Source organism: Perca fluviatilis, chromosome 17 (genome assembly GCF_010015445.1).
Source record: "Perca fluviatilis chromosome 17, GENO_Pfluv_1.0, whole genome shotgun sequence".
NCBI classification, from domain to species: domain Eukaryota; kingdom Metazoa; phylum Chordata; class Actinopteri; order Perciformes; family Percidae; genus Perca; species Perca fluviatilis.
In genome coordinates, this window is record NC_053128.1 from 806,777 (window position 1) to 824,276 (window position 17,500).

The 17,500-nt window shown below is 40.3% G+C and overlaps 1 protein-coding gene across 2 annotated transcripts in view; it reads right to left on the reverse strand.

The window, feature by feature from the left end:
* The window catches only part of slc12a2 (solute carrier family 12 member 2), a 94,566-nt gene that overhangs the window by 54,365 nt on the left and 22,701 nt on the right, over positions 1 to 17,500 (reverse strand). For both annotated transcript variants that reach the window (XM_039780105.1, XM_039780106.1), the window contains exon 2: positions 1,215 to 1,334. In XM_039780105.1, the coding sequence (XP_039636039.1) occupies positions 1,215 to 1,334 (120 nt within the window). The remainder of the gene's footprint in view (positions 1 to 1,214; positions 1,335 to 17,500) is intronic.

The window sequence follows — 17,500 nt, forward strand, 5'->3', positions numbered from 1 at the left end:
TACATATATTGAGTGCTATATGTACCTGTTAATCAACAGTGGTGGTTAACTTGCAACATGGGCTTTAAGCCATTTCTCTCCCAGTAAGCAAGCTGCAAATGTAGCGGAGCATTTAGTTTCAGTCTAGCAGCTGTTTTAGTGCTAAGATTTTGTAACTCCGTTTTTATCTGACACCGGCTGTTGACTGGTTTCTTTCAAATGTAACCTAACAGTAAGACTCTGTTATAAAGTCTTGATACTGATACAAATGTTTAATGACTGTCTCACCTAAACTCACTCATTCAACTCTCCTAAAAACAAAATTTATATGTTTTTGCATGCATTATGTATCATATATTTCACTTTTAATATGCATTAGTAGTTTTGGCTCACATTATAATACGGTTTTTACACAAAGCTAGAATATGAACCACTTTGGCAAAAGCCTGGTGCCTGCAGCCATAGCAGCCCTAAACAAGAGCCCAGATAAGCCACTAGGATTGGGCACCGAGAACCAGTTCCAACCTGGAATCATTTCAAAAATTACCATTCCCATGAAATGGTTGCTTTATTGGAATTGTTTGGAATCGTTGCAAAATTTGGTTTGGAATCCGATCATCGGTTCCAAATTTAACACGCGCAAGTGTTGGTTTCCGTAGCGACCACTGCACTTCCAGGAGCTTGTTGTGTTGCAGCCATAGAGCTCAGTAAGCAGCGCTCTAAAGTCTGTCACCATGAAATCAAAATAAAGGTTTCCTCTTATCTGTGAAATAAGCAATCGATAAGAACCGGAATCAAAAGGAAGAATCGGTATTGGAATCAGAACTGTTAAAATCAAAACGATGCCCAGCCCTATAAATCACTGTCAGTTTGTCTGCGTTACTTGTCTCTATTATTCCCCTGTCATTCTCTTAGGTTTGTACTTTTGGTTTCTCTGTAAGCGTGCTGTGTCCACAACATACAGTTTGTGACAAAGAATTTCTCCTTGGGGACAATAAAGTCTAAAGTCTATCATATTCCCTGACTTGACCTTTTTTGAAGTTATCTCAGGACACTTTACAGATCTAACCACACTATCATTTACAGAAACACAACAGTTTGATTTCCATGTGATCCTGACAGTTCTTCTGAGTCACATACCTTGAAGAATAAGAAATCTGATGAAAAACAAAAAAGGTAACAAGAAGAGGAGACTAAATGAGGAGAAAAGGAAGCAGGGTTTGGAAGGGACTCACCAGCACCCCTTTGATCCAGCCAAACTTGACCACTCCTTTGGACTCGGCTGCTTCTTTATTAGCAGCCTCCTCGGCCGGGGTCAGCTCGTCCCCGTTGGCGAAGCCATCCTCAAATGGCTCCTAGAAAGCAAAGGAAATAAATATAAAATAAAAATATATAAATATAAAATAAATCAGGTTTATATGTGGAGAAACATTGGTGATGTCATCAATAACTCGCTGAACAGACATTTTAAAACCTGGATTTTAAAAACACAACTACTCATGGTAACCTTTAGCGCTGGAAAAAAAAAAACAACCCGTATGTATCGTGATATTTTTTTGCGCCAATTTTTTTTAAAATCGATTCTGTTCCCTAGAATCCTTATTATTTTTTACCAATGATTGACCTAAATCATTTCTGTTTCTACAGTACCGCCGCAGCGACTACATCATATCTGTTCCCAGCAAAACAGAGCCACAGCTGATTGACAGGTGATGTCATTCTTAGAAAACGATCAGTTCTTAGAAATATGTCTCATGATATATTGTCTCTAGAAGTGTTTTATTCAACTTTTGTTTTTGTTAAAGAAGGAAAAGAAAATACTCAACACTATCGAATCACAATAGTCCTAGAATCACAATAAATGAAAATCACAATACAAATCCAATCAGCACCCATGTATCGGGACAGAATTGGATCAGGATAAAAGCATGAGACAAAATGTCAATCAAGCAAATACGTCCCAAAAAATACGACTCTTTCAGCCTTAGTAAAAATCAAGTAGAAGTCAAAAAATACATTAGAAATAAACTGTACATTATATAAACATTAAACCTCTGCGAGTCAGATGGGGCTGGTTTAGTGTACACCGTATGTGCTGAGGGGAAACTATGAAACTAATGCCACACATTTGAATATTTTAATGGTTCAAATCTGAGAGGATTGTTGACCGACTGTATTTCAATGTGATAGCCGGGCTACTTTTGATTAACACCACAATATGACTATGTGCACAATAATCATGTAATGTAAATGTGACAGATCTCAATTATCACTGGCTCTTTAAAACAGACTGTTACTACAGCAGTTAAAGACAGGGAGCCCCCCCTCTTGTGCACAGACAATGCTGTGACGTTGGTGGTCTCCCTGCCAGGACTCTTTGGGTATACAGCATACTGTCCTTCGTGCATTTATAACACTTGTTAAGGATCTCAAGAAGAACTCTGCAAACCAAACCTCGCAACTTATTGTGAAGCTTTTCACAGCAGCCCCCGCCCCCCAACAGCCAGGAAGATGGTTCTTTACTTCAACAACAGTTGCCATAACCATCCTTCTCATGGCATAGCATATATGGCGGATAATTAGCCACAGTAGAAGTTGGAATGACAAACACTGACAATGCTGCTGTCCTTAGTGGCTTGCTGAGTTTTTTTTCCAGGACCATGATTGCGTTAAGCAAATGTCAAGGCATGACTACGTGCAATATACTACGTGTACGTTGGGTTTTAAGCTGGTTTTAAGGAAAGCCCACTGGTTCACCCTCAGCGACAATGAACACCTAATGGAGCTTCCTTGTAAACTAACTGCATTCAATCACCTAAGCCCGAAAGAATGCCACTTAAAGACTTTTCACAGTTCTAATGATTGTAGTGGGACTTCTTTAGCAAGTTCTGTCTTTAAGCTTTTTGAGTGTTTAGGGCAGCACCTAAGCCGAATGAATTAGAGTCCGGATCGGGCCGAATTTTTCTGTCCGAGCCTGGCCCGCATCCGACAGAGCAGTGTCCGAGCCCGACCCGAGCCCGACACGGTTAAAATCTCATCTTTTTTCCTCTCATAGCTACTAATGACACATGTAGGCTACGTTCATTTGTGTGGAAAGCCCGCTTTTATTAAGCAACTGTAGGAAGGCATTCGGAAATGTCAACAGATGAGCGCATCAGCGCATACGGGGCAACAAGCGCACGTTAATAAGCTGTTAAAATGTTCAATGGGTTAACCTTTCCTGATCGCTTCGTTTCCGACCGTGATCAGAAAACCAGCGGAGACTGGTTACCTCCAGGGCCGACGTTATAACATGAATATCCACCAACTCTGCTCCGGTTGCATCTACAACACGTCTGCTTCCTCTATCTCTCTTCTGCCCACTTACCACACACACTCCCACACACACAAACCCACACGCACTGATCTCTCTTAAAAAGGAGCCGCAGCACCATTTTACAACAAATTCCTTATCGCGCTGATGTGACAGAGCCCGACCCGAACCTGACCATAATTTCTAAATATCTGTCCGAACCCGGCCGTCGGGTACCGTCGGGACCCGTCGGCCTTGGGTCGGGTATCCACTCCTTAGAATGAATGGGACTAAATGACTTTTCTCAGATCTAACGATTGAAGTTTGTCCCCAGTGGATGTTTTTAGCAAGTTTAGTCTTCAAGCTTTTTGAGTGATATTTATCTATCATCTGCTCTAGCCTTTCCAAAATTTTAGACACAGATATGGAATTAATAACTGTCAACAACAAAATAACAAAAATTATGTGGAAAAGAGACGTAAAAAAAAAAAAAGACAAATTCTATGGGGAAATACCTGTTTTTGTTGTAACTTTTTCTTCAGGAAGGATGCCTAAAGGATGCCTGGCCAAATACGGGTACCTAAGTCTTCCACCAAACGAGGGAAAACACTGGTTAAAGGGGTGATAGAATGATTATAGGGTATTTCACACTGTTCCTTATGGTCTCCTAATGGGGTATGTAACATTGGTTGGGCTGAAAATGGCCTGGTTGATATTTTATTGGCCCTTATGCATCCCTGAGTTTTGGCCCTATTTGTAACAAGAGCTTTTCTTCCAAATATGGTATTTTCATGAATATTTAGATGAGCTGCGCACTGATTGGTTGAGCGACTTGCCATACGCACATATTAGAGACGCGCGCTGATTGGTTGAGCGAATCCCCAATACACATACATTAGAGAACGGACAGAATCTCATATTCCAGACACTGCAATGTTTCATTACCCAATTCACTTCTGAGACTTTTTTAAGCGAGAAATCAACTATATAAAGCTGAAATATGGGCCGTTTTACAAAATTTGATGGCTAATTGCAAATTTGGTAAGACGTGTCGGACTTTAGGAGCTCCACACAGTCTGACGAGAAAGCGGCAGCCTGCTGGGCTCCATACCCAGGGCAAAGTCACCCTTTGTGGATACTGCATACGGGGCTCCGCGGCCAGCTGCCGGCATAACTATAATATATTTACGGTTTGAATTTCGTCACGCCACTTTGATTTTAAGGCATTTTTATGAACGTGAGGCATCTTTGTAGGACGAGCAGCTGCTTGCTATATGTCCCATTCATTACAATGGGGAAATACCGCAGCTAGCTAGCTACACTGTCGCCATAACTAAATTATATTTACAGTTTGAATTTCGTCTCGCCACTTATATAACATCATTCCCCAATGTCTTATAAAGCTAACCGTTGTGTCCGATTTGATTTTAAGGCATTTTTATGAACGTGAGGCGTCTTTGTAGGACCAGCAGCTGCTTGCAATATGTCCCATTCATTACAATGGGGAAATATCGCAGCTTGCTAGCTACACTTTCGCCATAACTAAATTATATTTACAGTTTGAATTTCGTCACGCCACTTATTAAACATCATTCCCCAATGTCTTATAAAGCTAACCGTTGTGTCCGATTTGATTTTAAGGCATTTTTATGAACGCAAGGCGTCTTTGTAGGACGAGCAGCTGCTTGCTATATGTCCCATTCATTACAATGGGGAAATATCGCAGCTTGCTCACTTTCGCATAACTAAAGTATATTTACAGTTTGAATTTCGTCATGGCATGAATATTACAGGTTCCTCAAGGTCTTACGGATATCAATTGAATGTATTTTTGTGAATGTCAGAGTTAGGAGGAGGCTAGCTAGCTCTCATTGATGGACTCCATCTCACCGCGGCTCTATCAATGAGACTCGCGGACAAGAGGCTTTATTTCCCTGATTGTTTGTTTAAATAACTCAACACACATACCCATTATAAGATTAACTGGAACCTGCGGGCTGCGGTAAAAGATTGCGGGCGTAACAAGCTCGCTGACACTGCGGTCAGGGTGGCGATGTAGCAACCCAGGCAGCACCAACACCGGCACTAAACTCCGACACACAGTCGGAGAAAATTTGCAATTAGCCATCCTTTTCGTAAAAAGCGGCCCATATTTGAGCTTTATATGGTTGATTTCTCGCATAAAAAAGTTTCAGAAGTGAATTTTGTAATGGAATAGCAGAGATCTGCGTGACCTAGCTAGATTCAGAAGACTACCTGATCTCAGGTCAGTTGTGTAGCCTATGTAAATGTTGGGGCGTGACTGTTCTCTTAAGGTTCCGGATTTTGAGATGCTTGCGTAAGCAACTCAGCTTTGTTGGGATTCGCCCGTTTTCAGAGGCAGTTTCAAAATATGAGATTTACATAGTAAAGGGGTGTCAGTGGGACTTTGAGCTTCTATGTATGTCCTATTTACCCACCGAACTGTCGTTATTCAACTATGACAGGGTAAAATCGGTTTAGCATTCTATCACCCCTTTAAGGTTCTAATAAACCTGTCTGTTGATAGTGGCAGCAGGGATGTCACCATTCTTGGGCCTCTAGTGTCACAAAAGGCTTCTGGTTCGACTTGCTTTCAAACTAGATATTCTCTGGACAATATCGACTACAATTTACATTCCCGTTTGTCGGTTTACATATTGAGACAGTCGTTCTTGGATATGGATGACCTTGGCTTTATGGATCCTGTAAAATGGCCCTATTCCAACTGTTGAAAGGCCGTGTGCTGCTGTATTCCTGGCCTGCTGTGCGAACCATGTCCATTGATCAGCGGTGATGTGTGCATGCCCTTAGGGTCCATGTCCACTGATGAGGACAGTAGTGTTTTATTGATGCACATTATGAGGATACTGAACAACAAGACTACTAACTTGAGTCTACTGACACCAACTGATGTAACAGTCATATCAGATTAGTGTGGGAAATAAATGCATATATTAAAAATGACGGCTTCAAATAGCGTCTGTGAACTGGAGAGGGAAACTGGCTAATATAGAGAAAAACTTGCATTCTTAATTCTTACTGTTTTTTTAGATTCTAGATTTTTTATAATTTCTACTGATTATGAAAGATTTTTCACGTTAAAAGCATTCCAGTTCATTTTCTCCTTTTCCAGTTAGGCTTTTAATGTTTGAGGTGTGAGTGGGTGTGTCGAGTTTTATTTACATTATCTTATTTGGGAACAAAAAGTGGAACAGTGGAACTGACTGCATTAATTAGTGAAGGAAACCCCATTAACAGTATGAAAACTCGTAGGACATAATTCGTGTTGGACTGATTTAATTAATGCTGCTGAAATTACATGGAAAACTGAAAATTACATTAACCATATCAACTATATTACACCCCCCCCACCCAAAATGGCCATTCACTTGAGAATTTACTGCATCTAAACTAACATGGCTGCATCCCAAGGGATCAATGGTAAGATATTAATTTGATTTGAATGACGTTATTGTCCACCTCAGTAGAAGTAGGTCTTTGGATCGCCAAAGTACTTCAAAGTTCCATACGCACAAACAACACCGTTAAAGTATACAAAAGTGCAAAGATATCTTATAACATAACAGGCTTTCCTTGTTGCAGGACTTCATTCTTTGTCCAATCCCTGTATGGCAGAGGGAATAAATGACTTTGGGACTGTAAATCAATGCCAGACGGAAGCAGCTCATACTCGGAGTGTAATGGTGTGAGGTATCTGCAGTTACATGCTTAGCCTTCCTGTGTACAGCACATGAATTGCCCATTGTGAGAGGAAACATGAAACAAATGGGAGGATCTCAGCACAGAGGCTCCGTTACCATCAGCGCATGGATGGTGTTATAAATGACCTGAGAGTGGCGGGCCTCCGGGACTTACAGAGCCGAGAGGTGGGAGGGAGGAGCATCACTTCACCTGGGCCATCTGTCGACAGGAGCACTCTGCCTGTGTCCCCTCAATGACTCAGCAACACTGCTGCGATCTGACACGGGAGCTCCAACAAGCAGCTTCCGCTCCAAACGTTCCCTTCCTCGTTTTCATTTTCAGTCTTTTTAACAGCCAAAACACCATGTGCAGGTATTTTGTTAACTTCCCGGAACGACCATTCTAACTAATAAAATCAAACAAAGATATAGCAATTATTTTGTCCACAATTAAAAAGCCATGATGTCCTGATATAGCTGCATCTGTAAAAGCGAAACAAATCTTTGGTCTTTTATTAGCATTAAGCGTGAAGCATTCATTTTAGCATCAGGTGTAAAATAAAGAAAATGGGCCCAAAATCAGAAGCTGGTTTGGAATGATCTATAAACTTTGCTGGAGAATACCCAACTTCTGGCCACAATGGCCGTGCAGGTTCCAATTAGGGCTGAATATTGAACTTGAATGCTTTTAGGTCTCTGACTGAAATCTGCCTGTAACACCACTGAGTACCATCACGTCACAGGGCTGGACCCCCATTATATGAATTGTTTATGTTCTTAATGATGCCTAATATGTTTTTGAACTTTTGTCTTCATGTTGTTGTGTTGTCTTTTTAATTGTTGGAGCTTGTACTGCAAGACAAATTTCCATGCCTATGGACAATTAAGTGCTATCTTATCTTAAGTACTTGAAGCTGGCTCAAAAGCTTGGTAAGTTTTTTATTCTTTATTCATTTTGATTCGATATTTCCTGAATAATAATAAAAAAAAATAATAAATAAAAAGGTTATTGTATGACTGATCTGCATTTTTGGATAGGACAGCCAGCCTACACTCAAAACTGAATCAGGGGGGTTGTGCACTTTAAATAGTTGTTTAATGTTCAGTTTACTTAAAATACATGTCTTTGTTAGGTTAAAATGTTATTTTCAAATAAAGTCCATGTAATTGTGTCAATTGTTACCTGTAAAAAATATAAATGTGTTGATAAATCCCAAAATATTTAATTTAAGTGAATTAGGATTGCAATACTTGTTACATCCTGAAGACGGCAGTATAAAACACCAGCTGCCATTCAAACCAAAAAAGGAGAAGAAGACTGAGATGCGTCAGACTGCGCATGCGTATAGCTTTGAACTCCTGACCGGACCACGCCTGACCCTCTTTCGGTTAATTTCGGTAATTCTGTCGGAAAAGTTGCAGTTGGTGTTTGGTGTCTGATTTGGAAAAGGTAGGAGGACATTTTCTTTCACTCGAACCTGTTTTGTAATATTTTCATGTTGAGCATTATTGTACTTTGTGTTTGTGATGCAAACAGGTGGGTCTTCGACATGTTTGCTAGCTAGCTAACGTTAGCTGTATGACCCAGGTCGGTTTGCCATTTATCCAGCAGGGTGCCACTTAGCTATATCTAACGTGTGTAGTGTTTCTAAACTTGAATTTAGCTCTGGTGGCACAATGTAATTAGCTCAGGTTAGCGGTTAGCTCCGGGCAGCTTGAGTGAGGGAGAGGGTGAACAACCAGACAAATGACGTTCGGGGTCGCTTCCACAGTGGTGTGGCCGCAGCGCTTTCGCGGTTTATTACAGCAGGTAATCCGGCAGGCCACAACACCACAAGCAGCATGCTGCTACTAACGTTAACGTTAGCCTCTGAGCCTGAAGTGAATGTTGTGGCTGTGTCATGCTCGCTGCGCGCTAAACTTTCTGCATTTAGCTAATACAGATAGACAATAGAAAAGGTGCCCATTTGTGAACCTGAGGTATGGTTAGCTGCAACACTGCATGTTACTCATGTTTAATTTCAAAGCAGTTGGGCAGGACCCATCCACTTATTTGTGGTGAATTTGAAAGTTTACTTCGCACATGTATTTAGAGTATAAAATATAGCCCCCCCCCAGCCAAATCATTAGTTATTTTCATTGTTTTTTGTGTGTGTGAAAGTCATGCTAAGGAATGATGTAAAAGCAAGGTTTAAGGACATTTTTGTCATATTGTAGCAGCACTATGTAACTACAGCTCGCACTACCCGTCGCTTCGGTCCCCCCTACTGGTTGTCTCAGTGGAACTACAGCTCACGCTACCAGCAGCTTCGGTCCCCCCTACTGGTTGTCTCATTGGAAGTACAGCTCACGCTACCCTCCACTTTGGTCCCCCTACTGGTTGTCTCATTAGAACTACAGCTGCAGCTAAAAGTTGCATAGTGTTGCTTTAAGAACCAATAATTGATCCGTTAACATCTTTATACGTTTGTCTCTTTTAGTAATCATTATGTTACAACATTTCAGATCCTGAACAATTGATTCGTTGATTAGTTGTGCTCCTGTCTGGATAAGACCTACTCGGAAAAAGGTAAGATCGTAACTAGCTACCTAATTACTGCAAATTGGGTTTTGCATATTTTAAAAGGACCATTTATTAGAGGACAGCTTTTTTTAATTTTAAGGTATAGAGCTCTCTTAAATGCAAGTAATGCATTTCAGTAGTTGATGGCTTCTGTTAATCTGTTGAATTTCAGATCCTGGCTGGGATAGCCTTTGTCAGCTCCATCCTCATTGATGTGTTATAGCTGGACTGCGGAGCTTGCTTCCTTCATGAGGTATTACTAAAATAATGAATGTTGACTGTTTTAGTAGGTACCATTAATATAATTTGTGTTTGTAGACCTGTTTTCAGATGGAGGCAGACTTTGTCTTACTACTACTACTACTACTACTCCCCTTCTCTCAAAGTTCCTTACACAACTTGACCAACACACTGAGCAGCTCATGAAAGTGTTGAAGAACAAAGGAGGCTCTGCAGGGAGGAAAATCAGGATCATTATGGCCCCAATGACACAGGTATGTTTTGCTGTTGGTAGAAAATATTATGGAATTATAAGTTGATGTTGACTAGTGAATCTGACTGACTAGACAGTATATGTGAATGCACCCTTAAAGGTGCAATATGTAATATTGTGTGTAATACTAGCAGCTAGCGGTTAAAATAGTTACTGCAGTACAAATTCAAAATACTGGAGAGTCGTTTCCCCCGCCCCCTCCTGCCCAGACTCGAAGTTCACAGAGGTTGCCAGGCTGAGACCGCAGCATTCACAACAATGTTGCTAGATGCTTTTCTCACATAGCCAGACATTACTTCACAGCACAGCAGAGTAGCTAACGTTAGATGCTAGTCTCACATAGCCAGACATTACTCCACAGCACAGCGTAGCTAACGTTAGATTCTGGCTATATTGACAGTCATAAAAGCCCGTGCTCATTCGGGGCTCTGTAACCAACTGACAGACACACTTTTTTGGTTTAAAATTACAGTATGAACCGCTAAAAACACAACAACCTTACCGTCCACTCCACACGCCAGTCAAGCACACTTCCTCGGCTTAGAATTACAATACGAAACGCTAAATATACCACTACCTTGCCGACGGAACACACTTCATTGGCTTAAAATTACGGCAACAATCGCTAAACACACCGCAAACTCACAGTCCTCTCTTTCTGATTTACAGCCCCCCTCTCGTGGTTTAAAATAACTCACCGTTGTCGGCTCCAGCCGCTGACGAGGCTACACGCTGTAAACAGCCGTGGGCTGCTTGCCTGGGTCTCCGGTAACGTTAGCAGTAAGCAGGGTTAGCAAGGCAGCGTTAGCCAGGACCAGTCGGGATCACTTTACTGTCTCAATTGTTTTTGCAAGTAACCAACTCCGGTACTCTAGCTATATAATTCAATGTGAGTACACAAATGTTGAAATGACAAAAAATGCCCCTAGTAGCTGTGATAAATTAGCCTGAAGCTAATGCTTACCGGTTCAGGAGGAAATAAGCCAATTCTGCGTCATTTTGGGCTTTAAGCTGTCTCCATCTTTCAAATACATCTCCAATATTTACCAGGGGGTTGTTACGTCTCTGGTCACGCAACTGTTAGAAAAATGCTGTTTTCTTTTTTTTAGGTCGGGTAGAATCTATCTCTGTTGATCCTGTTCGTTTGTTTGCTGCTTTCATGGCTGTACTACCGTTACAGCTGTAGCGCGCTGGGTTTACGTTTTTACAGGTATATCTGGCAACCCGGCCTGGCTGTCAAACTGGGCCGTTGATAACAACCACAGATCAAAACATAAACATAAATTCCGTCACGGAATGTAAATTTCAAAAAGAAAAATACTGAAATTAGCATTGTTGTCAGAAAAGATAGTATTTCAGTTTAACATGTTTCCTTAATATCTGATGAGGCATTGGTGTCATTTTTGGATTTATTACAGTACAAATATTACATATTGGACCTTTAAGAGTAGGTTATGAAGTTGGGTTTTGATAGTTGCCTCTTGTGCTTCTTTCAAATTATTTTTTATTTGCAGCCACCTGTGAATATAAACACAGATCAGTCAATGTAGCTGTGTTTAGGGATCAAATGTATTGATATTTGGAATGAGAAACAGAAGTTTGCTTCTCAATATACAGCACTGATCACTCAAACAATTGAAGGCCCGTTCACATTGGACGCGCAAACGGCAGTGCTGCGCTATGAAACCCATTATTGTCAATGGCATGCGCTGGCCGCTCTTGCGCGTGCCACGGTCAAAGTTCAACATGGTTCAACTTTGACCGCGGCTCGCGCAAGAGCGGCCGCGGTGCGCTGTGACGTGCATTCAGGTGTCTGAAAAAAACAGAAAAAAGTAAACACCGAATACACGTGGATCCACAAACGGAACATGGACGAGAGGTTGATTTTGGCAGTCAGCGACCTCCCGGAGCTGTATGACACAAGTTCGAGGTCGTACAGAGACCTCGGACGCAAAACTATGCTGTGGTGCATATTTCCACCATAATGCCAGATGTGTAGCTTATTGTAGCCTCCTAATTTAAATCATTCAAAGATTGAAAACAACATGGACATGTCTCCACTGAAATACAATCAACTATGTTACATTTTTTCTCAGATACGTTGGTGCATTTGTTAAATAATAATTTGCATTTGCACAACAGTGAGTGCATTTCTTAAAACAATTGGTGTAAACTGCACCGCATAGTGACTGACCTGCAAAAGCGTGTATTTTGATTGAAATATTTTGTTTACATGTCCAAAGCAAGTATTTATACCAATGACCCAATCAAACTGACAAGTCCTTACGCCATTGTTCATACCAAGATAGTCAAACTGCTTTTTGTTGTTGTCCATATTTAACAGTTCACTCTGGAAGTATAGTGTAATGAACAATGCACATGAAAGGGAGCACTATATGGGACACATTATTGTCATCTCTGATCTGAGAAATGTGCCAAAGCAACTGAGAAGAAGTGTACTGTTGTGAGCTGCGAAAACCAAACACCAAGTTGATATACCGCTCCATACTGGCATCTGTAGGATGTATTTGTATTTGTATGTTTATATGAAGTAAAATATGTTTGGACCGATTGACACAAGTCATGTTCGTTTTCATTGTAGTTCACATATAGGTATTTAGGTATGTGGCCGTTACACAGAATAACGACCCATTTCCAAGTGTGTAAGCTCCAGTTTTGGAGGAATTAATTGCACATATGCATTAAACAAAGTGTTTTCCAGAGTATAAATGAATGATGATGAATGTATGAATTCAGGCTCATAGCTTAGCTTTATTATACCCAACTGCAATAACTGCAGACATCTAATGTATGTAAACATGCAATGACACATAGTGTTGACATGCTACATTTTATTTAGAAATGAAAACGCATTCATAACCCATCCGCGAAATCGTAGGCCAGGCAGACTGTCTGCTCCCTGTTGAGCCAAAATGACCCCTGGAACCGGTCACAGTGAAAGCGGAGCTCCTGCAGTCGGAATTCCCCCAACTGCTCTCTGGACCCGAGGGTCTCTTGCACCCACACATTTCTTGCTGCTGCTGCGGGTGCCTTCCTCTGTCTTCTCCTCACAACCAGGGCAAGTGCTTTCTTTTGGTTCAAAGACAGAAACATCTTCGCCATCAAATCACTACTGTGTATCCTACATAATGTCGCGTACTGCTCATCTGATGTAAACACCGGACGCAGGCGTGACGTGCATTCAAATATTGGCGCATGTATGACGTAAATTTGCGCTGAGCCCGGCGGCAAGCACAACAAATATATTTGGGAATAGGACAACCTAGCGGCGAGCACAGCGCGTGCCGCGTACAATGTGAACGGGCCCTGAGGCCGGTTTATCTATTAGTGAGTGTTGTGAAAAGGTAAGGGACAAAAACTTCAGTTTTCGTACGTGAAAGAGATTTAAAACAAACAAGATTCTTTACTGTTTTCTTCTTTCCCTTCCCTGTTAAATGTGGACATCCACAAAGTGGTGGTAACCTTGTTTGAGATGTCATCCAATTCAAATGTTTATAGAAATGTGAGGTGTGGGTTTGTGTACGCATTATTGTATTAAACTTGTACATCTAGAGTTTGAGGGAGAGGGAGATTGTATCTACAGCATCGATGTTAAGGGTGGTGATACCACCAATCCTCCAGCTGATGTTGGAATTGTGATTCAGGGTGTTGAAGTTCTGCACGACTTGGGAGACTTTAAATCTGCATGTGCCCTCAGTTATCCTAACAGACTGAAAGCCTTCTTTGAAGTACTTCAAAAGTTCTTCCTTCAAATGGATGCTTGCAGACTCTCAACCAAGGTACAGCTGCTCATTAACTAACTGTACAAATGAGACAATCACTGATTTGGATGCTGAATGTTCCATAGAACAGGAGAAATATTTTGGGCCGAAACTGAATAAAATTATTATCAGTTTGAAAATGGAGCAGAGAAACTACACTTGAGGAAAACAACCAATTTCTTTGCAAACTTTTGAAAAACTTACCATACATGAGAAGTGGTAGTTGAGTGTCACTACTAGAGAAGTGATGTAGAATTGAGAGACCATGCTGCGCAAAAACGGTTGATATATAACTATGGATATTTTGTGGATGTTTTAACACTAAGCTGCATCAAAAACAACTGCAAGGAAGTTCAATCATCAGACCATCTTTCATATACCCGTTAAAGAAATACTACTATAACAGAGAGTAGATGTTTGTTAAAGTGTTAACATCTAAAATAAAGTTTCCAGTGACAAGGCTGTTAGATGGAGAGACTATTATTTTGTAAAAAAATTTGAAAACTGTAAAAAGTATTATTTATTAAACCGTAAAAAGTGAGTTATTTATTAAAGTGTGAATTATTTATATATTTGCTATCAATCGACTAATATTTGCAGCTGTAATTCCATGTGTTACAAATGTGTACATGCATTGAAATGTTACTTTATTGTATACAATGTTACTGTAGTGTATAGAATGGCACCAAAATTAAAAGTTACTGAATCACTGCTATGTTGATGAATAAAGGAAATAAGAAAACTATGTTGGGTGTACCAAATTCATTTGTGTGGAAGCTGTTGACAAACTTTAATTATGTCAAAGTAAATAGTAAAACTTATTAGATGAAAACCTAAAGTTTTCATTAACTGAAATTAAATGTATTATTTAATGACTACAAATGAGATATATGCTGAATTGACAAATGTAAAATATGTAGCCTGTACATATATTATTTAGGTTAATATAACAAAACTGACTTAATTTCGTTAAGCTTAAATATGTCTTGTTGATCAGAAGTAAAACATTTTAATTAGCTGAATTTACAATCATTGTGTTACTTTAACATAAGTTAGTTAAATTAAATGACCTTAATATTTTTGCTTTTAACTAACAGAATAAAAATACGTGGAACCTGTTGCCATAATAAATTTAATTAAAGTCAATGATTCAATTTTTCAGTGTAGACATGAAAGGGGAAAGAGAGGGGAAACAACATGCAGCAAAGGGACGCAGGTTGGAACCGAACCTGCAGCCACTGCGGCGAGGACTTAGCGCCGCCCAAGACAACTGTCAAGTCAAGTCAAGTCAAAATTTACTTATACAGCACTATTTATACAGACAAGCTGACCAATGTGCTTTACAGAGCAATAGAATATCACACGACAGACAAAATAAGAAAAATTAAAAACAAATTAAACACTATTAAAAGCAATTGAATAAAAGTGTGTTTTCAAGAGTGACTTGAAAACTGACAAGTCAGAAGCAGAACGAATATGAGAGGGCAAGCTATTCCATAGTGTCGGGCCAGCAATGGCAAAGGCACGATAACCTCTGTGTTTTAACCTGTACCGTGGTATGGATAAAAGTTTCTGTGTACCTGACCTAAGATCCCTGGAAGGAGTGTATTGCTCTAGGAACTCCGGATAGAGAGGGAGCTTGATTGTTAAGACATTTATAAACAAATAAAAGAATTTTAAAATCGCACCCTAAAACGAACCGGCAACCAGTGAAGGGAAGCTAAAATTGGAGTGATGTGTTCGATACTTACGAATGCCTTTTAAAAGTCTCGCCGCATTCTGGACTGTTTGGAGACGTGTTAAAGTTGTAGAATTTATTCCGTAATATAAAGCATTACAGTAGTCCAGTCGGGATGATAAAAAGATGTGTATCACCCATTCAAAAGCTTGAGGACATAAAACGGCTTAACTTTAGTCAGCATAACGTAAATGAAAGAAACACGAACTAACAACAGAGTTAATTTGTTTATCCAATTTCAAAGAACTATCTATTGAAACACCAAGATTTTTCCACACGTATTTGTAGGTATAGAGAGTGTAAACGCTTCAGGGATATGATTTAGGCTACTTTTAGGGACGAAAAAGCAAAAGTATAAGTTCCGTTTTATTATCATTTAATTTTAAGAAATTTGTAGACATCCACTTCTTTATTTCGTCTAGACAAGCCGACAGATGCTCAGGTGAGTTTTTTCCTACCCGTTTAATGGGAACATAAATCTGAATGTCATCTGCATAGCAATGAAACGACACATCGTATTTTTTAAATATGGATCCCAAAGGGAGCAAATAAAGAGAAAAGAGCGTAGGGGCCAGAATTGAGCCCTGAGGGACCCCCCAGCGAAGATGAGCAGCAGAGGATGTAGTAGAGCCAAAACTAACAGAAAATTTTCGATCAGTCAAGTATGAACTAAACCAATTCAAAACGGTTCCCTTTAGACCAACATCGAGCTCGAGTCTAGACAAAAGAATATCATGGTCCACCATATCAAAAGCAGAGCTAAGATCTAATAGCATTAAAATCATGGAATCTCCAACATCTGTGATTGGTTCAAAGAAATACAAGCAACCCAGAGGGATTTTTCCCCTATCCCAGACTGTCATCTGCAGCCAGACCATAGTCCAGCACTGCCACAGAGCTGTGGAGAAACTACCAGAACACTGAAACGTTATAGTACCACTTTGATGAGGCCATGCTGCTGCAGAGCACAGCTCCACTCTGAAGAAGTACAAAAGCATGCAAACTGAAAACAGATGTTCCCCTGGCAACGCAGATTGAAGCAGATATATTGTTTAAGGGTTTGGTCTTTAGAAGTATTTCCAGGTTATAAACTTGGAAATGAAGGAAACGTGGGTATCGGTTGTAATAATTGAGTGCATTTATGTGTATGTGTTGGAGGGGAGAGGGTGCAGGTACCATATATATCTTACAGATTACATATGGTACCTGCATTAGTCATCATATAACCCTCCTGGGATGGTGACTAATGCAGACAGCAAGTCTAAAAGGAGGATGTCCACTATTGCCCTAAAAATACACTCATAACACAAGAGATTCATACTAAATCTCAGGTATGGAACACAGACATCAGTAGGGGTAAAAATACAATCCTTGGCAGGAGCACTGTTGGGATCAGTCCAAAAGATAGCTACAAGGAAATGAAAAAGAACAGCCTTTGTTAACAGCCAATAGGACACAGACAGTGTGCTCTGACTCTACATGAGTCACATAGTCATCTTTCAACTTCAAGTATTTGCTGTTCAACCCATTGTTCTTGGTTAGAAACCCTGAAAAGACTAAAGAGCAAAGTGAAGTCATGAAATCACCCAGTTCTGGGTAATAACGCAGAGTCTCTGTTAATGGGCTCCAGCTGTTACAAAGGGAAGGTGCACAACTTACAAATTACAGTAGACATCACTTTGGACTTATTTTACGTGCTAGTTTGATTAGGTCTACACACGTCTCAATCATTTGAGCACTAACCGAATTCTGTCTTTGCACAATATGTGGAAACCGTGGAGCTCTGAAGGTTGGTGCTAAATGAACTTCCATGTTAAGTTCATACATGCTGAGTGTTACTCTTTAACTAACCTACCCCGATCTCCCGATGATTTTAGGATAACACCCAGCTAATAAATCACTTTATTAGGCAAACTGAATGGTGCGAGTGA